The 22,389-nt window shown below is 34.0% G+C and overlaps 3 protein-coding genes and 1 long non-coding RNA gene across 5 annotated transcripts; 3 read left to right on the plus strand and 1 right to left on the minus strand.

Annotated features, from left to right (window-relative positions):
- The first annotated feature begins 28 nt into the window (after positions 1–28).
- Positions 29–5,012, plus strand: SYR2 (systemin receptor 2). Of its 2 annotated transcripts, none has more exons than XM_026029911.2 (2): positions 29–4,516; positions 4,632–5,012. In XM_026029911.2, exon 1 carries the CDS (start codon positions 1,486–1,488, stop codon positions 4,507–4,509), a length of 3,024 nt encoding a protein of 1,007 aa, XP_025885696.2. In that variant the 5' UTR covers positions 29–1,485; the 3' UTR covers positions 4,510–4,516; positions 4,632–5,012. The 2 variants fall into 2 exon arrangements, with proteins under 2 accessions (XP_025885696.2, XP_004235119.2); XM_004235071.5 differs by having other exon boundaries at positions 29–4,504.
- Positions 5,013–5,135: 123 nt separating this feature from the next.
- Positions 5,136–5,931, minus strand: LOC104646391 (uncharacterized). Its single transcript, XR_002027339.3, has 3 exons — positions 5,792–5,931; positions 5,596–5,688; positions 5,136–5,267 (listed from the first exon to the last, which is right to left on the minus strand). It is a non-coding gene; the product is annotated as an uncharacterized lncRNA (long non-coding RNA).
- Positions 5,817–11,950, plus strand: SYR1 (systemin receptor 1). Its single transcript, XM_004235070.5, has 2 exons — positions 5,817–11,227; positions 11,353–11,950. The coding sequence occupies exons 1-2, from the start codon at positions 8,197–8,199 to the stop codon at positions 11,667–11,669; spliced, it is 3,348 nt and encodes a 1,115-aa protein (XP_004235118.2). The 5' UTR covers positions 5,817–8,196; the 3' UTR covers positions 11,670–11,950.
- A 4,582-nt stretch (positions 11,951–16,532) lies between these two features.
- On the plus strand, positions 16,533–21,081 carry LOC101246804 (GRF1-interacting factor 2-like). Its single transcript, XM_004234964.5, has 4 exons — positions 16,533–16,837; positions 17,399–17,475; positions 20,374–20,458; positions 20,530–21,081. The coding sequence occupies exons 1-4, from the start codon at positions 16,748–16,750 to the stop codon at positions 20,875–20,877; spliced, it is 600 nt and encodes a 199-aa protein (XP_004235012.1). The 5' UTR covers positions 16,533–16,747; the 3' UTR covers positions 20,878–21,081.
- Positions 21,082–22,389: the final 1,308 nt, after the last annotated feature.

Below are 22,389 nucleotides of genomic sequence, written 5' to 3' on the forward strand. Positions count from 1 at the left end.
AAAATATTAATCAATTTTACGAATCTTCTTTTTTTCATTAATTCAATTTTATTTTTTCGAATTTTAATCTCAAATTTTTCACAATATTCATTTTTATTTCATTTCAAAATTGTGATGGTAAAGCTGTTTTCATAACTGACATATTCATTGAAAGCGAAGATCAAAAACAAAAAAAATAAAAAATTACATCACATACATGAAAGAAACAAATTAGATAAATAGTATATTTAAAATCAGACACAATTCTTGATGGTGAAAGTGGAGCAAAAAGAATTAAAGATTATTACATGCATTGTGTAGTCATCTTTTAGCATGGAGTATATATGCGCACAAGAACTTTAGATATACTTTTTAAAGGAATGAATTGTATTAGTATTGAAAATTTAAATGAACATTACGAGTTAAAAGATAAAAAGGATCTTACTTCATCATGAGAGAGGTTTCCAACGAATTTGTATCATTGTCAACATTTAGTTCCCAACTCAAGCCAAACTAAACTGCAATTAATCGATTGCACTACAACTTCATTCATCAACTAAACCTCCGCTGCAATCAAGTAAATTGAACTCCGAATCCAATTCAAAAATGTTCATTAACATAAAACTGTAAATGAAATTAATCTATGCAGGATAATTCGAATAACAAACAAATCAATAGTAGCGCCAAATATCTCAGATTAATATCTTTGCATATACAAGTAATGTGAGTGTGGTATATGAAACCCCATTTGTGTTACAAATCAAGAGGACTTCATTTGATTTCATAAGCTGAACTTTAATATACTTCTATTAGCAATACATGGATGATATTCTAGATCTCAAAGCAAAATTAACTGTAAGTGTTTTCATGGCATCAACCTACCCACTAATTAAGCATCAATTAGTTCCTACTCTTCGCAAAGAAATGGAAGTGTTTAACATGTCAAAAATATTTTTGTTTCTGGTTAATTGTATTCTCTTCTTTGCCAATATCTTTGCATTTTTTTCGGTGTCATTGCCTCAAGATTCTATTCATCTAATTGAGTTTGGAATCAGTCTGTTTCACTCTGTCGAATCATTGAATTTCAGAAACTTTCTAATATCTAGAAATTTGGATAAGACCTTTTACAATACTGCATCAATTGATTGACGGAGTTATGAGAATAAAAAATAAATAGGAACAAAATAAACATTATTAACTATTAAACTGAGTGAGTTGAAGACCTGAAATGCAACATGACCGACAGACAATAAAATAGTCGCATGTATGGATCTAAAAACGTGCTGTATTATATATATTTAAAAAGAAGAGAGAGAGAGACTGGCTCCCTCATTTAGAATTATTGAACAACCAGCCAAAACAAAGCATTAAATATTCTCCAATTTTGGTTGTTTCCTAAGTCATTCATTACCTACTACCCCATTAATTAGCTGAGGACACACTATGAAACAACATTCTCAGGCGCCTCAGCCCAAAAATAGTAGTATTTGAGCTAGAAGCTCAGAAATGTTCTTGTTTATGGTAAATTGCCTTGTCTTCTTTGCAATCTTTTCGGTCTCGTCGCCTCAAGATTCTGTTCATCTACTTGGGTTTCGGAGCAGTCTTCCAGAGCTTTCTCAACAATTGCTCCCGTGGAGTCAGTCTGTCTCGCACTGCCAATGGAAAGGAGTTTCCTGCTATTCAGACACAACTTGTCATGTCAAATCATTGAATCTAACAGACTTATTTCTACCTGGAACCTTGGACAAGGCCTTTCCTAATCTCTGCCGTCTTCCTCGCTTAGTCTCTCTTGATCTCAGTGGCAACCATTTCACTGGTGGCATCCCTGATATGCTCGCCAACTGCAGCCAACTTGACACGATTCTACTCAATGACAACAGATTTTCAGGATCCATCCCACCAGAGATTTTCAAATCAAGCAAACTTATAAAACTTGATTTGAGTTTAAATCAGCTCAATGGCACTATTCCCTCTGAGGTAAGCCTTTCTACAAACCTTCAACATCTCGGGCTGTGGAACAATTTCCTTAGTGGAAATATTCCAAAAGAGCTATTTCATTTGCAAAACTTGACACATCTCCACATCAACACCAACGAGCTGACAGGACCTCTACCCGAGTTCCCATCCTCGTGCTCCCTTTCAGAGTTGTTTATTTATGAGAACCGTCTCTCAGGTTCTTTGCCAATTACCCTAGGCAATTGTCACAACCTTACTTCATTCTCTGCATCATCTGCTCATCTTGGAGGAGTTATTTCCCTAGAGGTTTTTAGGGACCTTTCAAATCTTGAATTTCTCTATTTAGATGATAACAACTTTGAAGGGGAAATTCCTGAGACCTTATGGAATGGGAGGTTACAAGAGTTAGCTCTTTCCTTGAATATATTTAATGGTAGTATATCCGAAAAGATTGGTGCTTCGCATCAGATAAATTACATTGATTTGTCAGTTAACAATTTAACTGGTCAGCTTCCAAGATCAGTCGGACGTCTGAAGAATCTGAACAAGCTTTTTCTGTATAATAACATGCTTACTGGTTCATTACCAGCAGAAATTGGGAACTGCACTTCTCTTGTTGCGATAAGTCTCGCCACTAACTTCATTGGTGGGGAAATTCCTCTAGAGCTCTGCAATCTTCACTCCCTAATAAATTTTCAAGTGTACGAAAATCAAATTCAGGGACAAATTCCAGAATGCATTGGCAGAATAAGTGGACTGGAGGAGCTAGATCTTAGAGAGAACCTATTGATCGGCAAGATACCACCTGGAATCACAAACATGACGAAACTTGTGTTACTCTCTTTGGCTCATAATAAGCTTACAGGGGAGGTACCACGTAATCTTGGAAAAAACAATTTTCCAGGCTTATTTAAGGTTGATTTAGGTTATAATAACTTCGGCGGACCAATTCCTTCTGAACTATGTAATGGCAAAAGGCTTGGAGTCCTGGTTCTTGAAAACAACAGTTTTGATGGCAGCTTCCCAACATATCTGGCAAAATGTGAATCCCTCTATAGGGTAAAACTCCCCAACAACAATCTGCAGGGGAGTATTCCTGACTACATTGAAAAGAATGAGAAGATTTCTTACTTGAATGTTCGAGGAAATATGCTAGCAGGAAGGATTCCAGCAGCATTTGGTTATTGGACCAATCTTTCAACAATTGATCTTTCAGAGAATATGTTTTCTGGTTCCATACCTGCCGAAATTGGGAAGCTGCAAAATCTTGAGAGACTGAACATTTCTTCAAACAGACTGACAGGAAAAATTCCTCTTCAGTTAAGTTACTCTCCAAAACTGGCAGAGTTGGATCTCAGCAACAACAATCTTTCAGGAAGAATTCCGAAAGAAATTGCATCATCTACAGTACTGAAAAATCTTCTACTCCAGGACAACAGACTTTCTGGCGCTCTTCCAGACACTTTCTCCTCCTCACAAAAGCTTGTAAAGCTGCAGCTCGGGGACAACTTGCTTGAAGGCTCAATTCCATGCAGTCTGAGTAAACTTAGGGAACCTAATGTTGCACTGAATCTGAGCATGAATAAGTTTAGTGGTCAAATTCCTAGGTGTCTGAGCAACCTAGACAATTTAGAAATCCTTGATATATCAAGCAACAACTTGTCTGGTGCCATACCATCAGAAATGGACAAGATGAGGTCCCTTTCGTTTCTCAACATATCATTTAATAACTTGTCAGGGAAGGTACCCATTTCATGGGAAAAACGATTAAGTTCACATCCAGGAACTTCCCAGGGAAATCCAGGACTCTGCTTATCAGACACTGAAAGTAGCAACTGCAACCATGTGAAAAAATCACAAATAAACTGGAAGATTTTGGCAGGTGTAATTAGCGGATGTGTGCTTTCCATGGCTGTCATAGCTGTGGCAATATACTTGCTAGTGACTCGGATTCAGCACGCTTCCCTACTGAATAAGCATCCGCTCGTCAAGTATCAGTCAGAAATTGAAGATCTGCCAGATCATATAAATTTTGAGGACATTGTACATGCAACAGAAGGCTGGAGCGAAAAATATGTAATTGGAAGAGGCAAGCATGGAACTGTTTATAAGATGGGATCTGCAAAATCCAAAAAACTTTGGGCTGTCAAGAAGGTTGACTTAGCTCATAGAGCATTCAGCAATGAAATGAGAACCCTAAATTCTGTCAGACACCGCAATTTGGTAAGAGTGGGAGGATACTGCATCAGACATGGATATGGCTTCATTCTAACAGAATTTATCCCCGGAGGAACTCTTCATGATTTCCTTCACCAGAGAAAACCACATGTAGTCTTGGACTGGGAGGCCCGCCATCGTATTGCTCTTGGTGTTGCTCAAGGTTTGTCTTACCTTCATCATGATTCTGTCCCTCAAATCATTCACAGAGATCTCAAATCAGATAATGTAATGCTGGATACTGAGATGGAGCCAAGGATTGGAGACTTCGGGATTGCTAAAACAGTATCAGACTCTGATGAAAACTCGACAAACTCCAAAATTGTTGGGACACTAGGATACATTGCTCCAGGTTAGCCACACGGTACCATGCTAGTCTTTAGTAATATTTTATTTGGCAGATTACTTTGATGATTTAATAAATTTTATTACTTTCTCTCCGATCTCTCATCCCTTTCCTCGTCTGTCCATCAATTCAGAGAATGCGTACTCAGTTCACTTGACAGAGAAAAGTGATGTCTATAGCTATGGAGTTCTTCTACTGGAGCTCTTCTGCCGAAAAATGCCAGTAGACCCCAGCTTTGAAGAAGGATTAGACATTGTATCCTGGATGAGGACAAACTTGCACAGAAGCAACAACAATTTCCTTCACTTTCTAGATGAAGAAATTAGTTTTTGGTACATAGAAGAACAATGGAAGGCCCTGAAAATGGTGTATCTAGCGCTTCAATGTGCTGAACTCCAGGCCAGCACCAGGCCTGCAATGAGGGATGTAGTAAGGTCTCTTGTCGAGTTAAATCAGATGTAAAAGAGAAGAAATGAAACTTTGAATAGTGAAAGCCATAATCAACTTTTCCATATTCCGACGTCTTTCTTTTTTCTTTGCTTACATAAAATTGAACCATTTCTCGTTTTGTGTGTGTCAACCTTGCATTCAAAGGCTAAATTCCAACATAACCTGATCCTGGGTGTTTCTGTTTAACTTTGTGACATCCACTGCAACAATATAGACTTTTCGTAAAAGCAGTTTTCGTGTTCTAGAGATAGCTCTTTTCATAGTGGGCCACTGTCCTTAATCAACTTTTTCTTGTTACTTTCTCCAGCTGCTCCAAAATCTGAACAGTTTTGAGGTATAATAATTAAAAAGAGAGTACTAAAGAACAAAGGTTTGCTACAACCTAGTATTTATCTTATGGACTATGACAATACGGATTATAAAAGAAAATAGCACTTCATATTCAGCAGAAAAAGATGAGCTTTTGTTGGATTTGGTCATAATAGTGATGACATCCACTTTACCAGTCTTATTTGCATTCCAAACTTCCATTAACTAAATTATTTTTGACAAAGAAAATAAAAAGTAGATATGATGAATAGAAATGACTTATGGACAATCATTGTATTTCATGCACATGCACATACTTAAAAATAATGTAGACATACCTCAGGTATGGGTTACCACAGGACTTCTAACAAGACTTGACAGAGGAATGGCAAATACACAGGAAAATCAGATGAGAGAGTCCGGCAATAGTCCTTGGAGAATTATTAATCAGAATTCAGTAGAAAGGAGATATGCAAGAGGTGAAAGAACAAACTGGCAGGACTACGGCAAGTTACAGATAGATGAAAGACATACCTCAGTTACGAAAACTGCAGCGCTGGAGCATAATACAGCGCACACCTAAATAATCATCAGAGTAGAAGAAGCCCAACTAAAACATTGCAGATTCCTGTTCCGGATATTTTATCTAGTTGTTTGGATGTGCATTACAAGCCAAACTGCACAAGATTTTGACTACTTTTCAACCTTAAATCATTCAAAGAATTTGCATCGGACATATTCACGCAGCAACACCATATATGCTGATAAGTCTAAGACTTGCTTCCAACAGAGTCAGATCCACATTATAAAGATTCATATCTCTGTATTAATACTAAATAAAAGCTAACCTTTGCAAAAGCTCGAGTTCTATAACTTGCTTACATTTTCTTGAAAAGAACTATTCCAACCAATCATGATAATGATAAATATATATTCCCACATGAATATATCAACGTAAACATATATTTTTCAATTGATTGTACCTATGTTTAATGAATTTGGGAACCTAGTAGTCAGGTTACTAGACAATCTACAATATATCCCTTAAGCTTTTCACCTCAAACTCTTTTGGTCAATCAATATTTTTATTGATAACAAGGCAACAAAATTAAAGGACAATACGATACACAAGGGTTTTCATATAGTTGGGTGACATATGGAACCAACTAAACCTATTCCCAGAAACTTATTGAAGTCCATTGACCCCCATATTGGGTGCTCAATCCCAGATCTTCTTTCAAAGTAAAACTAAAATTTCAGAAAACAATTAACTAGACAAACAAGAAAACATAGATTTAACAGCACAAACATGACTGAGGAGTAGAGATGAAGAGCAATAGTCCTCTCCCGGCACTCGAATTTTGAAATTCTAAGATAATAAAAGGGGTTGTCCGCTTATTAGAAAACTATACATTACCCTTAAAATCCAATACTCCGTCCGCAGTAGCAACCATCCGCAGTCAATTGGAGGAAAGAGAGGACACCAGAGCTTTGGCGGAATTTTTTTTTGTAATACAAGATGTAACATGAATATCGAAAGGACATATACTTATATATGATGTCTCTATATTGGAAAAAACTAACCAAATATTATACTATAAGCGGTGTTGAATTTTATAAAATCAAAAACGTATAGTTATAAATAAAATGTTGGAGGTGATAAATATGGTAATGTGTACTTGTTAGTGATGATTGTGATGACATATATGATTGATTATTGGTGATGATAATAAAGATTGACAATGATAATAGCGATGATATGATATAATTATTATAATGATAAAAGTGATAGAACAGTAGCAGTTGATAGTTATAATGTTTAAATGCGATAACATAGGTGATTGATTGATGGTTGGCGACATTAATAGTGATGGTGGTTATTATGACTAAGGTGGTTTAAGATGATGGTTGGTGATTGTGGATTAAGTATAGCGATGAAAATTAATCATGCAAAAATATATTTTAATGATATTAAAACACTGCTAAAAACAATAATGACTAAGAGCATGTTTGAGTAGTTTTATAGTGTTCGATTTTTAGAATAGTTTTCAAGTAGATTCATATTGTTCCGCTAAAATAATAAAATAAAATACTACTTTTTAAGTTATAATAACAACTTTTAAGATTTGTTCAGACCAAATGAATATTTGAAATTTAATTAAAACAAATATACATCTTATTTAAAAAAAAATTCAGCTAAACGCCTATTACCCCTAGGGAGTAAGTAGAACAATCTTTCAATTGTATTGTTGTAGTACATAAAATATAATGTAAAATGACATAAACAACACGTTACACGATTTGATCAGTGGGCAATTGAGGACCCTGCTAAGTGCTAAATCCACATCTTACTGTAAAATGGGGAGAATAATGTGAAAGCGATGCTTTTTTAGAGGACAACCAGATGTAAAAGACATCATTCTAGTCACTCAACTTGTCAATTTTTGTGATGAAACTATTATTGTACAACTTTGAACTCGTTAGTTAAGCTGATGAATAATATTTAGTTGACTTTGCTCAAGTGGTGTATTAGATATTGCTGCAATTCGTCAAAAAGCACTAGCGGCCACTTGCTAGTCCTAGTCGGCCCGACAGCCATATATAAATAAAAAATTATTGCGAGCATCTCAAGAAACTACCATATTATTATATAAAAATGAGTAAAAAGCATGGAGCTGTCAGCTCAGACCTCATATTCATGGCCATTTTTTTAAGCACTAGTTTTATTTTTTCAACACCTTCGTTTTCAATGGATGCTTCATTTTACCACTTATTCGTTATTATTGACCTTTCAAATCTAACTTCCAAAATCCAACTACTTAAAATAATCTCCTATTTTCATTATTCCCTCGGACAGTCGTTACCTACTGCCAACTTAAAACCTAAATAGTAGTCCAAAAATTAGTTTTTGAACTAGCTAGTGTTAAAAGAGTTGAGAAATGTTCTTGTTTGATGTTGTTCATTGTTTTATCTTCTTTGCCAGCGTTGTAGCAGTTTTTTCGGCGTCATTGCCTCAAGATTCTGTTCATCTACTTGAGTTTCGAAGCAATCTTCCAGAGCCCTCTCAACAATTGCTCCCTTGGAATCAATCTGTCTCACACTGTAAATGGAAGGGTGTTACCTGCTATTCAGACAAAACTTCACAAGTCGAATCATTGTATTTCAGGGACTTCCTTGTATCTGGAATCTTGGACAAGGCGTTTTCCAATCTTTGCCGTCTTCCTCGTTTGGTCTCCCTTGATCTCAGTGGCAACCATTTGACGGGTGGCATTCCTGCTATGCTCGCTAACTGCAGTCAACTTGACACGATTTTCCTCAACGACAACAGGTTTTCAGGATCCATCCCGCCTGAGATTTTCAACTCTAAAAGGCTTGTATACCTTGAGTTGGGTTACAATCAGCTCAATGGCACCATTCCTTCTGAGGTAGGCCTCTCGACGAGCCTTCAATATCTTGGGCTGTGGAACAATTTCCTTAGTGGAAATATTCCAAAAGAGCTATTTGGTTTGCCAAATTTAACAGAGCTCTACATCCACACAAATAATCTAACGGGACCTCTCCCAGACTTCCCGTCCTCGTGCTCACTTTCCCAGCTTCTTATACATCAGAATCGCTTTTCGGGTTCTTTGCCAATTTCCCTAGGTAATTGTCACAACCTTTCTGCATTCTATGCAACATCTGCTCATCTTGGAGGACTTATTTCCCCAGAGGTTTTTAGGGGCCTTTCAAATCTCGAATTTCTCTCTTTAGATGATAACGACTTTGAAGGGGAAATTCCTGAGACCTTATGGAATGGGAAATTACAAGAGTTGGTTCTTTCCATAAATAATTTTAATGGAAGTATATCCGAAAAGATTGGTGGATGCCATCAGATGACTTACATTGATTTGTCAGATAACAAATTAAGTGGTCAGATTCCCAAGTCAGTTGGACGTCTGAAGAATTTGTACAAGCTGCTTCTGTATGATAACATGTTTAGTGGTTCATTACCAGCACAAGTTGGGAACTGCACTTCTCTTGCTGAGATAAGTCTCGTCAGTAACTTCATCAGTGGGGAAATTCCTTCAGAAATTTGCAGCCTTCAAAACCTAGAAACATTTAATGCATTCAAAAATAGAATTCAGGGCCAAATTCCAGAATGCATTGGAAGAATAAGCGGGCTGCAGGAGCTAGCTCTTTATGAGAACCGATTGACCGGCAAGTTACCGCTTGGAATTACGAATATGACGAAACTTTCATTTCTGTCCTTGGCTCATAATAACCTTACGGGGGAGGTACCACCTGATCTTGGAAAAGATAACTTTCCTGGCTTAGTTAAGGTTGATTTAGGTTATAATAACTTCAGTGGACAGATTCCTTCTAAACTGTGTAATGGCAACAGGCTTGCAGTCCTGGCTCTTGAAAACAACAGGTTTAATGGCAGCTTTCCAGCCTATCTAGCAAAATGCAAATCTCTCTATAGGGTAAAACTTCCCAACAATAATCTGCAGGGGAGTATTCCAGACGACATTGAAAAGAATGAGAATATTTCTTACTTGGATGTTAGACAGAATATGCTTGTAGGAACGATTCCAGCTGCATTTGGTTACTGGACCAATCTTTCAATGATTGATCTTTCTGAAAATATGTTTAATGGCTCCATACCCACAGAACTTGGCAAGCTTCAGAATCTTGTAAAACTGAGCTTTTCTTCAAACAGACTGACCGGACAAATTCCCTTTCAGTTGAGCAACTCTGAAAAGCTGGAGGAGTTGGATCTAAGCAACAACAATCTTTCAGGAAGAATTCCTAAAGAAATTGCATCATCTTCAGTATTGACGAATCTTGTACTCCAGGACAACAAACTCTCTGGTGCTCTTCCAGACACTTTCTCCACCTCACAAATGCTTGTAAAGCTGCAGCTGGGAAACAACTTGCTCGAAGGCCCAATTCCATGCAGTCTGAGTAAGCTTATGCAACCTGGTTTTTCACTAAATCTGAGTATGAACAAGTTTAGTGGTGAAATTCCTAGGTGCCTAGGCAATCTTGACAAATTGGAGGTCCTTGATATATCAAGCAACAACCTGTCTGGTGCAATACCATCAGAAATGGAAAAAATGAGTTCCCTTTCGTTTCTCAACATATCATTTAATAGCTTGTCAGGGAAGGTACCCAATACATGGGAAAAACTATTAAGTTCACGTCCAGGATCTGCCTTGGGAAATCCAGGACTTTGCTTAATGGACACGGAAAGAAGCAACTGCAAGCATGTGAAAAAATCACAAGTAAAATGGAAGACTTTGGCAGGTGTAATTAGTGGATGTGTGCTTTCCATGGCAATCATAGTTGCTGCAATGTACTTACTAGTGACTCGGATTTGGCACCCATCCCTGCTGAATAAGCATCGGCTCGTCAAGTGTCAATCAGGAATTGAAGATTTACCTGATGGTATAACTTTTGAGGACATTGTACGTGCAACAGAAGGCTGGAGTGAAAACTATGTTATTGGAAGAGGCACGCATGGAACTGTCTATAAGATGGAATCTGCCAAATCCAATAAACTTTGGGCTGTCAAGAAGGTTGACTTAGCTCAGAGAGCATTCAATGATGAAATGAGAAGCCTAAATTCTGTCAGACACCGCAATTTGGTAAGATTGGGAGGATATTGCATGAAACATGGATATGGCTTCATTCTAACAGAATTTATACCTGGAGGGACTCTTCATGATGTCCTTCACCAGAGAAAGCCACCTGTAGTCTTGGACTGGAAGTCCCGCCATTGTATTGCTCTTGGTATTGCTCAAGGTCTATCATACCTACACCACGATTCGTTGCCTCAAATCATTCACAGAGATCTCAAATCAGATAATGTAATGCTGGATTCTGAGATGGTGCCAAAGATTGGCGATTTCGGGATTGCTAAAATGGTATCAGATGAAGAAAATTTGACAAACTCCAATGTTGTTGGGACTCTAGGATACATTGCTCCAGGTTAGCCACACGTTACCATGCTAATTTTCAGTATAATTCAGTTGGCAGATTACTTTGATGAACTAATAACTTTTACTACTGTCTTCCCTGGCCCCCTTTCTCTTTTTGTCCCTCCATCTATTCAGAGAACGCATACTCAGTTCAACTGACAGAGAAAAGTGATGTCTATAGCTACGGAGTTCTTCTTTTAGAGCTTTTCTGCAGAAAAATGCCAGTAGACCCCAGCTTTGAAGAAGGATTAGACATTGTTTTCTGGGTGAGGAAAAACTTGCAGAGAAGCAACAATATCCTTAGTTTTCTTGATGAAGAAATTAGGCTCTGGAATGTAGAAGAACAATGGAAGGCCCTGAAAATAGTGGATTTGGCGCTTCAATGTGCTCAACTCGAGGCAAGCATCAGGCCAGCAATGAGGGATGTAGTAAGGTCTCTTGTCGAGTTATGAAGAGAGGAATGCAAGATGATTTGAAGGCAGGTGCAGTTCAATCCAGAAGTTCAAGAGCTCCTGCATTTCTCTTCTTCATTTTTGGTGTAAAGAACAGTTAGTTGATGATGTTGAATCATTACTAGACTCTGTGGCCTCTTTGTAAGTTTTGTTTGAGGCTGTATCTGTAGATATGATATACCAGGTCTTTATTAGGGTGCTGATGAATATAACATGTTACCAAATTCAAAAAGAGAATAGATGTAAAGATAAGTAATGAAACTTGTGATCAATTTTCCAAATTCCAGCATCTCATTTTTTTCCTTTTTTTGCTTACATAAAAAAAATTGGACAAAGAAAATACATGATGTTTCAGTTTAACAAAATCGTGATCTTGGGTTTTTCAGTTTAACTTTGTGACATCCAATGTAGCAGCATAGACTAAGAAAATGCATGATGTTTCGAATCAATTTTTGGTAATAGCAATTTTCACTCTTTTCATCATGGATGGATCACTGTCCATAATCAGTTTTTGCTTATTATTTTCTCCAGCTTCTCCAAAATCTAAACAGTTTTCAGGTATCAAAATTAAAACTAAACAATATTAACTATTGCAAAATGCTCGAGTTCACAATTTTATTTATATCCTCTCCACTTGAATATTTTCATGTAACATATTTTTGTCATTTGGATGTATGCATACATGTTGTCATGTTGAATGAAATTAGGGAACCTAAAAGTCTCTTCACCAGACAATCTATAATCACTTATCTACCACATTTTTTTACCTAAAACATTTTTTTGTAAATCAACCTATGCCAGAAATTTTAGTGCAAATTTATCCTACACTTAATATAATATAAGTATATATATGAAATTTCGGGCATATGTCGAGATTATATATGCATTTTTCCTTCAAATAAATAAAAATTTCATTTGTGAACTCAAACTAAACTAGATGGGAATAATTTTGTGAACCCATTAAGCTTTTTTCTCTAATTTGCTTGCGGGTAGTGACGACAGGAAAAAATTTCAAGCAGGAAACTAAAATAGACATATATATATATATATATACACACACTTAAATTTATATACGATAATATTTTATATAGTATCTTAATTATATTGTGTTAAGTAAAATATATTTATGGAAAAACTTCAGAATATGGAAAACATCATACATATATTACAAAAAAATAGCTATTTTTTATTTTTTTCATGTTATACGGATATAATTAGACTATAAAAAGCAAAGTTAATTTTATGCAAGTAAATGTTTTTTATATATTTAATATAATAAATAAATATTGAATAGGAAAGTAATTATATTTGAATGCCTAAATAATTATGATAGACATATCTGTGATATTTTTTCATGTTTACCATTATCAAGTTTTTTTTCTTTCATCAATATTCATACATTAATATTTTCTGCCCCCTCCAAATTCATTCAAATTCAATATACTTTACGTCACCCGCATGAGTAATTTTTGTGATTTTGTACCCATCAGGTACTTATTAATTATATAATTATCTCGTATTTATTTGATACTTATAAATTATATTTTTTTCGCTCGTTTGTCTAATGCATACTTGTATAATTTGATACCCGTAAATTGTATCTTTTTTTGCTCGTTTGTCTAATGTATTCATACTTATACAGTTTGATACCTATAAATTGTATCGTTTTTGCTCGTTTGTCTAATGTATACATACTTATACAGTTTGATACACATAAAGTGTATTTTTTTTTGCTCGTTTGTGTAAAGTGTTCATATTTTTTCTCAACAACAATGTTGAAATGTATCTATATTTATATACATAGATACTTGTAGTATTATACAAGCACAAATTAAAATGTTGATTTACGAAGATAATTATAACTAGATATATAAGTAATATATCCAAGATAAAAAGTTGAAACAAGAATATAAGTATAGTTGTATTCAACGTATTCATTTTTGTATTTAACAACAATGTATTCATATTTTATATCGGTGTATTCATTTTTTGCTTAACAACTAGTGTATCTATTCTCCTATAGTTCACCTATTCAAAATCGAAATACTTAACATTCATTCACAAATTCAACAAGTTGCTTACAACAATAACTTGAATTAACAAACAAAAAACTATAAATACCTTTACGACGACAAAATAAGAAATATGGAGACAACAAGAAAATTGACCATGATATATCACAATTTTTATTAAACTGCTAAAAAATATGATCTGATATGTCTTTAAATAATTAATTTTTAGTTATAAAGTTAACTATGTGAAGTTGCTCATTGTATGGATGTAATGGAAGGATAGAGGGTTATATTTAGAGTCAAATCTTTTTTTAGTTTTTTGTACTTAAAGATGTATTAATGTATAAATAAAAAAATAAAAAAACCTGTACAAAAATACAACTAAATATTGATATAAATTATAGTCATTTATTGTAAATAACATAATTATAACTATTGATATTTATTAACCCTATAAATATAATTATTTTTATAAATTGCTCTTTATTTATTCACTTTTGCACATTTAGAACACAATAATATAAATATAAAATAATACTAAATTAAAGGACGCATTTATTTTTTTTATGTCAAAGTAAATCGGAGAAGGGACCATAATCCTAGAGTAGTATCGTCTTTCATTTCATTTACTTTCTGTTGATGGCATACAATGTTATGCGTAGCAAGACTTTAAAGGTAAATTTCAATCGGTGATAGATCAATAACATTATATCGGGGTGTAGTATTAACGAATTAAAAATTTATTTTAAAAATTATATTTAAATGAATTAATAATTTTGATATTAATTTAATTAAATCGTTATTTTTATTTATAATATTTGTATAATATCCTCTCATTTTCAAATATTATTTATGAAATTTCATTTTGCTAATGATGGCGTAAGGTGACTTTATGAAATTGTGCATGTAAAAGGGTTAATTTGAGTGCAAAACCAACGAAGAAATACTTTCTTCGTCCTTTTTTATATGTTATTGTTATCATAAATAATTAATTTATAATATTATTATTTCATAAAATCAATACATAAATTACAATATTTTTCTTATTCTATCGTTATAAGTTATTAATTTTAAAAATATATATTTGACTAATATAAAATGCTAAATGAATAATTCACATTCACAACTCACGAGTCAAATTAATTAATAAAAAAATTATATTCATTGATCGATAACTAAAAAATTTAAAGTAATAAATTTACTTAATTTCTAATTGCTGACGAAATAAAAATGGGAAAAAATATATCATTAATGAAATGTCTTTATTATATTCTCTTTTTAATTCGGGTCACGTGGAGCAACTTGCCTTGTGACTCTGGTCGTACTAAATTAGCATTTTGGCGTTTTCGCCCGTAACTCCCGCCGTGGTTTTACAATTTTGTCCCAAATAATTGAGGTGTTTTATTCCATAAACAATTTTTTTTCTTATTAATATAATAATAATAATTATTATTATTATTATTATATACTCCTTGTCTTTTTATTTATTTTTAAAATAAAATTAATGATAGTTTCACATGTAGTATTTAAGTTTATGTGATTAAAAAATATCTTTTCGATATACTTGGCATATCAAGTTAAAACAAAATATATATATATATTAAAATGAAGAAAATTCTTTTTAGAAATGAATAATTTTCTTTTAAAATATGTTAAAATTAGAAACACGCATTATTTTAAAAAGAAGGATGTAGTATTATTACGATAGCATGATCCACTTCTTCGACTTAGTATTAGTGTTATTTATTTAAATATCTTTAAAAATTTTGTTGTCAATTTCTTTTTCGGCATTTTCGTAATTTATTTACCCCTTGCACTTGTTTTTTTCTTCAAAAAGTATGTGAAAAACAATTATTTGTTTAGTTTTAATTTGTTTATCTAATTTAATACAAAATTTTAAAAATAAGTAAATTTTGTAATTTTGTAATTTTAAATTAAATAAAATTTAAAATGTGCCAAAATGTTCTTGTACATGTCAAATAAAAAATTAAAATTAAAGACTTTTTTTTTAAAAAAAAAAGACATTTTCTTAACAAATTAAAATAATAAATAGGATATACAAATTGCGACATAGGCAATACTTATTTCAGAGGATATATAACCAAATTTTGAGTTTAAATTTGAACAATTTTTTATTTTCAGACCAATAACAAAAGAGGACGAATTCAAGAAAAACCAAATTTTTTATAACTTTGTATTCAATACAATTAACCTTACACAAGTTTTTTTTTAAAAAAAAAATAAAAATCATTCACATGAATTAATCATCAAATTGAACAAATCAGATGAATTTAATAATTGTGTATCAATGAATCATCTTCTTCAAGAAATGTCAAAATCTAGCTATTTTTATTTGAGTATTTCTTAAAAATTATTTCCTTACATAAGTTACATAAATAAGAGTAATATCTATGTACATTTATTCTCAGTTTCTTTTAGTTACATTTATATTATATGAATATCTATGAAAAGCTTTCTCTCATCGTATAAATAATGTGTCTTTCTATTTTACTGAAATTTAAACGAAAATATTATTATGCTCATTCATTTTTTGATATTTTAATTTTGCCCACAAGTCAAGCTTTCATAGTTACATTTATATTATATGAGTATTTATCAAAAACTTCCTCTCATCGAATAAATAATATATATTTTTGATTTTACTGAAATTTAAACGGATATTTCTTTATGCTCATTCATTTTTTGATATTTTAATTTTGCCCACAAGCCACTCAAGTTGAGCTTTCATAATTACATTTATATTATATGTGTATTTGTCAAAAATCAACATATATCCTAGATTTTTAAAGATTTCAATGAATATGTTATTATTATTCGGTATTTTAATTTTGCCCAAAAGCCACTCGAGCGGAATAATATAAAGGAAAGAAGTCATTCTCTTTCTCTTTCTTCTCTGTCCCTTTTAATCAGACAAATTCTCCTTTTACTCACAGCCCCCCTCTTCTTCTTCATTATTTCTTCTCTCAGAAAAAATCACCAGTAAAGGGTTTAAGCTTCTTCTAGGGTTTTTATTTTGAATTTGGGTATTAATTTTCTTCAGCAAAAATGCAACAGCAGCAGCAGCCACAACCCCAAACCTTGAACTCTGCTCCTCCGTTGCCACTAAGTGCTATCACCACCGAGCAGATTCAAAAGGTATATCTTTTTTCCTCTTTTTTTTTTTAATAATGTTTGCCTGTAATAATTGAAAATTTGTACTCTAAATTATATTTGTTTACGGTCACTACTGAAGTCAAACACGTTATCTGGGGAAAAAAAATATTTTTCTGGAAAAGGGTTTTTATTTGTTCTCCGATTGCTCAAAGAGCTATTAATGATATATGTTTGTAGAAAATGTCAATATTTTTCTATTTGTGGGTATAACTGTATCAGAATGCTTAGCCAATGCTTGTGTACGATTTTCTGCAGCCAAAATACATACACGCTTGTTCTTTTTTCCCAGTCCAACAGGTCGAATTTAGATGCAATAAGAACTAAGGTGTTTTTGGATGGTCTTACACATCGATGATTATTTGTTTGTGTTTTTGAGATTTGATTGATACAACTCTTTGAAGTAGTTTGCTAGATTGCACAAAATTAAGGGTTTGCTTGATGATTTGAACTACCAATGTATGTCAGCCGAAGTGCACGCGCTCACGTGTATATTATGTTTGGACTGTAAAATGTTCTATCTAATACGATTTTTTCTTGATACAGTTCTTGGATGAGAACAAAAATTTGATTCTTGCCATACTGGAAAACCAGAATCTTGGAAAACTCTCAGAGTGTGCCCAGTAAGTTAAAAGTTCAATACTTCCTACTGATAACATTGAGATTTATGAGCATTATTTAAAAGACATGATTAGTTTTGTGTATCTAACATATCAAGGTGGCATTATTTTGGTCATATTGTTTTCCTGTTGTAATACATCATTGCATCTATATAAAGGAATGTGCTCGATTTGAAAATTATTGAATGGTACAGATAAGGAACATAATAGGTAATACCTCGGTGTTCGATGATCAAGGATGTATACCACACACTCTGTGCTTCATTTGAATTATTTTTCTTGATCACAAGTTTTCAGCAGCTAGATTTTGAGGGTCTATAGATTTCCATTAGATTATTGGGCTTGCCAGTTGTAAAACCCTAACTGCATTGAAGGGCCTAGGGGCAAAGGAATTTGATTTATAATTTCAATCTAGAAGCTCACACCCTTGTCATGAAACATTTTGAAGTGCTGTTGAAAGCACTGAAGTCTGATCAGTGTGTTTAAGTAAGTTGACTCTGAGGTTGTTACCGTAATTTTTCGATTCCTGTGTTTTCTTTTTAACTTTTAAGTATCAAATCTCAAAATTCTATCCTCATTTCTTATAAAAAAAAAAGAATTATCCCCTTTCTAATTCCAAGACCTAAATGTTTTGCTAAATGAGGAGCTCTATTATAAAATTAAGTAGAACAGCGTTGCTCTGGGTTTAGAAACTGTATTATTCACACAGTAAAAGCATGTGGCGTTAGAAGTCTCAAAATAGGCAGTGGAAAAATCAATGTTTGAGCTTGTAACTTCATTTCTAAGGCCACAAAGTACTCGGGAATTGGCAGAGAAAGAGAATGTGTCAAATGATGAATGAGATTGGAAATGCAAGAATAACCGTGATTTCATACATGTTCCAAGTCTACCTGAAACTTAAGCAGGTCTGAAATGTTTTAGGCATCTCGTGGGGGTCAGATGAGGAAAAGACCAAGGGACTAATGAAGCTAATATAATGGAAAAGGCAAGAGATGGTGAACCATGTAATAAGGCCGGGAAAAAATAGAAGCAACAAAACAAGAGTGTGAACTTTAAAGGTTCGAATGCAGTTTCCACATGAAAAAGAAGCTAGTAGAAAATTAAATGTAGGGAACAAATTGTTTTTGGACGTGTGTCTTTTTGCATAGCTTGGTATGCTAGGAGATAGTTCTGATGATGCTATAAAATAGACAGGGTGGGTGGTTCAGGTTTATGTAGTATGTTTGTTATGTATACTAGTTTCTGCACTCGCTGCATCTTTTTTCAAACCCAAATTCAGATTAAATCATGAAATTAATGATAGAATAGCATAAAAATACAGTGTTAGATTCTTAACCCCCCTACCCCCCACCCCAGTCGAATCATGAGAAATCGCCTAAACCGAGCTCCCAAAGTCCCAAAGTTGAGTTAAGAACAAATGAAATTGTTATAGGGACTTGAGGGTTATTCTGCCCAGGTCTTTTCGTAGAAACAGAATTCTCATCACACCTGTTAGCTCACAGAACTAGAAAACAAAGCGTAGAAGCAGAGGCCACTTATCCTATATGACTTTGTTGAAGCGAAAAGACTTGCGAAAGCAGATTTGCCGCTGCCAAACACCTTCCGTAGAAGAGGTACTAGATGCACAATGCATCTTCTGCATAAGAGGAAATTTCTTTGAAGGTGTGACATAGAAGAACTGGGCCCCTTCCGCACCTATGATTTTACACAAGCGGGTTAAGTTCGCAAAAGTGACTCCATCTGAACCCCTGTAAACAGCAACCAAATTGAACTTCAAAAACATGGGATCAACCCTCGGAACTCATTCAAAAACTCCTAGGTACAAACCTATAGTGCAGACCACTCCTAAAATGTGTTCCAAACCTATTGAAATCACCAATCTAAGGTTTTCTTGACCAAATATTTTAGGTGGTCAACTAAAAATTTCCAAATAACTAGAATCTCTACCAGTGGTCTAAATCACTCCAGAGCATCTGAGGATCTCTGCAAAAATACCTGACGAAGTCATATATCACCCTCTAGATCTGATGGAATCAACGTACCCAATTCTAAGGTTGTTAACCCAAAATATTGACTGTACTCGAACTTTGTGAAACCTAAACTTCCAGATTGAAAATCTTCTAAAACACAACTAATCACCTAGAGAATCATTTCACTCATCCCCCCAAGTCATAAATAGCATGATGAAGCGAGAAGGATCAAATTGGGGAAAAGAGCTGAGAAAATTTGTACTTACAAAATGACAAATTGATAGAGGAAATAGTACTGTTATGAAAATTGCTGGAGGAATATATTTCAGGCATCCAGACTTGAACCAGAAGTTTAATATAGAAGAAACAGCATTATGTGAACAGATAGCTAACTAGAGTATCAAATGCATTGGAGAATTATATTCTGAACAGACTATAGTTTATCTATTCTGCATGATGTTGCTGCATGAGGAAATTAAAAAATATCGCCCCAAGTTTGGATGAACCATTCAACTTATTGGCTTGTTCATCTTCACCTCTGAGGATGTGTTCTAGTGAAAGTATTCATGAAGTCCAAATCAACTTGATATAAATGAAGTTAAGAATAGTAGTTTAGTGATTCTGACATGTCCTTGGGTTTTGCAATCATGTTTTCTACTGTTTGTTTAGTTGTACGTGGTAGAAAATACATTTTATGATCTTGTTCGATAAGTCTTTTCATGCAACACGTATTTAGAAGTTGATTGTGTTTGTTTAGAAGGGGGGCACTTTGCTCTTCTTGAAGTTGGATCAGGAAAAAATCGTGTTCTGTCCCTAACAGAAATATAATTGCACATCCACTTTCTATCTTATGGACTCTGTTTGTTTTGCATCGTCAATCTCATGGCAGAGTATTGCTTCACACTATTATAAGTTAACTTTTATGTCATAGGTATCAAGCCATGCTTCAGAAGAATTTAATGTATTTAGCTGCTATCGCTGATGCCCAACCACAACAATCAGCAGCAACCTCACAGGTGGATTATATGTTTGATTCAGTGTTTCTTGTGAATTTGCTTGTCTTTCTCTAATATTTAAGTAGCTGCAGGCTCAATCTACTCCTCAACTTGGAAACCAGATGCAGCAAACTCAGGCTGCTCTGCAACAGCAACAGCAACAAGGTGTCGCTATTTCCAAACTGCCTTTCCAGCTCAATGCCCTTCCGACCCAGGAGCAGCAACAGCAAATGCTCCAGTTTCAGCAGCAGCAACAATTCCAAGGCCAATATGGTTTTGGACCTACTGCCAACAATGCAATGCGTCAACTTATGCAACCTGGACTAAACAGCTCAGGAACTATGGATGTACGAGGAAATAAGCAAGGCAGCTTAGAAGGTAATCCTAGTGATGGCCTTGGAAAATCAGGTGGAAGACATGTTAACGGTGAGAGGGAGTAGGCTTTTTTTTTAACAAAAAAATCTCAAAATTGTTATGCACCCTGTTTTATCGGTGTAGGTATGTTTGATAAGGATGTTTTAATCTGAGGAACACCTAAGATTATGTTGTCAAAGGCCACTCATGGCAAAGCTTTGTTATAACTTGTAAAATCTTTGACCTATTGGCATCAAGTTTACCTTGCACAGGCATGGCTTTGGTTGAAATACTCCCTCCACCCCCAAGTCCAACCCACTCTTTTTGCATGGCCAAGTGAAGTTTTAGAATCATAGGTCACTGTGGCTTGTAGAAGTGACTCTTTTTACGTTTTCAGTCACCATTTTATTCAAGTTAAATTTCATCCATTATAATTGAAAGTTTCAGCAAAATGACGGAGTGAATTTTATTAAACCAAGCTAAAAGAACTAACAAAAATCTCCTATTCTCTATTAAGTTATGATTAGGCAAAAGAAAAGGGAGAAAGTGATCGTAATTTATTTAAATACTATGATGTGCAGATTCAAGGTGACATGTATTCTTGTTATTAAAGAGTACCTGGAGAATGTGCGATCATGAGAAAAATTCAAAAATAAAATATTAATCCTGGCTACTCAAAGCATGAAATGTGGATTAAACATGCATTACGAGTTCAAAGTTTGCAAGGGCATGAAAAACTTGATATCTTATACTTGATGTCATTTGTTTGGGCATGGAATTTAACGTTCTTTTAAACGAAAAGATAATTAAAGTCTATCATTTGAATAAATTAGAAACGTTTAAAAAAAATAAGTTTCAGATAAGGGTATGAAAAGGAAAGAAAGCATGTAAAGTGAACTGCTGGCTTATCTTTTTTCCATATCCATTCTTTGCCTTTTGGAAAAAAAAAAAGTACTGAAGTAGTAACTAGAGCCACCTAATACTTCTATTGCCTGAACCAAAAAAGAAAGAAACGCTACTTCCCTCCATTTTATTTTACTTCGTCTCTATACTAAAAGTAGATATTTCATCTTATAATGAGTTATTATAAAAAGTCTTGCGTCAAACTAGAAATTCGTAAATTTTCAATTAATTTAAATGCATGTGTTCCCACAATTATAATTCTTTGCAAGCACAGTACAACTAATTATGAATTTTCCAGGATCATATTTTCATTTTTTCAATTTCTACTCAATCACATGAAAATCAATTGAGATTTCAAAATCTAATAAATGGGATGATGTTATTGTATATTTAAGCACGTAATCATTGACCTACTAGACAAATGCTATAGAAAAGTTTCTCATATAAAAGCATCTCACAACTCAGACAAAAGTTGCTACAACTCAACATAAATTAAATCCAATTTTAACCAACCGAAATATAGCACAACCTGTCCCTTTTGTTTACACCCCTAGCTAGATCCTGCAATTAACCTGGGTCATGCAGATCATCACATTCTTCTAAACATTAAAATTCAACAAGATGCAGTTTGCAAATCAATGCCATTATGAGCAATTTAAGTGTACATCCCCAGTAATATGATCAGTGACCATTTA

The sequence above is a fragment of the Solanum lycopersicum genome, chromosome 3 (assembly GCF_036512215.1).
Source record: "Solanum lycopersicum chromosome 3, SLM_r2.1".
NCBI lineage: Eukaryota > Viridiplantae > Streptophyta > Magnoliopsida > Solanales > Solanaceae > Solanum > Solanum lycopersicum.

Bases quoted from the DNA above. Each gene is read 5' to 3' on its own strand.
- SYR2 (XM_004235071.5), top strand. From the start codon at position 1,486: ATGTTCTTGTTTATGGTAAATTGCCTTGTCTTCTTTGCAATCTTTTCG. The intron at 4,505-4,631 runs GTTAGCCACACG...CCATCAATTCAG, and splicing joins ACTAGGATACATTGCTCCAG to AGAATGCGTACTCAGTTCAC.
- LOC101246804 (XM_004234964.5), top strand. From the start codon at position 16,748: ATGCAACAGCAGCAGCAGCCACAACCCCAAACCTTGAACTCTGCTCCT. The intron at 17,476-20,373 runs GTAAGTTAAAAG...TTTATGTCATAG, and splicing joins AAACTCTCAGAGTGTGCCCA to GTATCAAGCCATGCTTCAGA. The intron at 20,459-20,529 runs GTGGATTATATG...AAGTAGCTGCAG, and splicing joins AATCAGCAGCAACCTCACAG to GCTCAATCTACTCCTCAACT.
- SYR1 (XM_004235070.5), top strand. From the start codon at position 8,197: ATGTTCTTGTTTGATGTTGTTCATTGTTTTATCTTCTTTGCCAGCGTT. The intron at 11,228-11,352 runs GTTAGCCACACG...CCATCTATTCAG, and splicing joins TCTAGGATACATTGCTCCAG to AGAACGCATACTCAGTTCAA.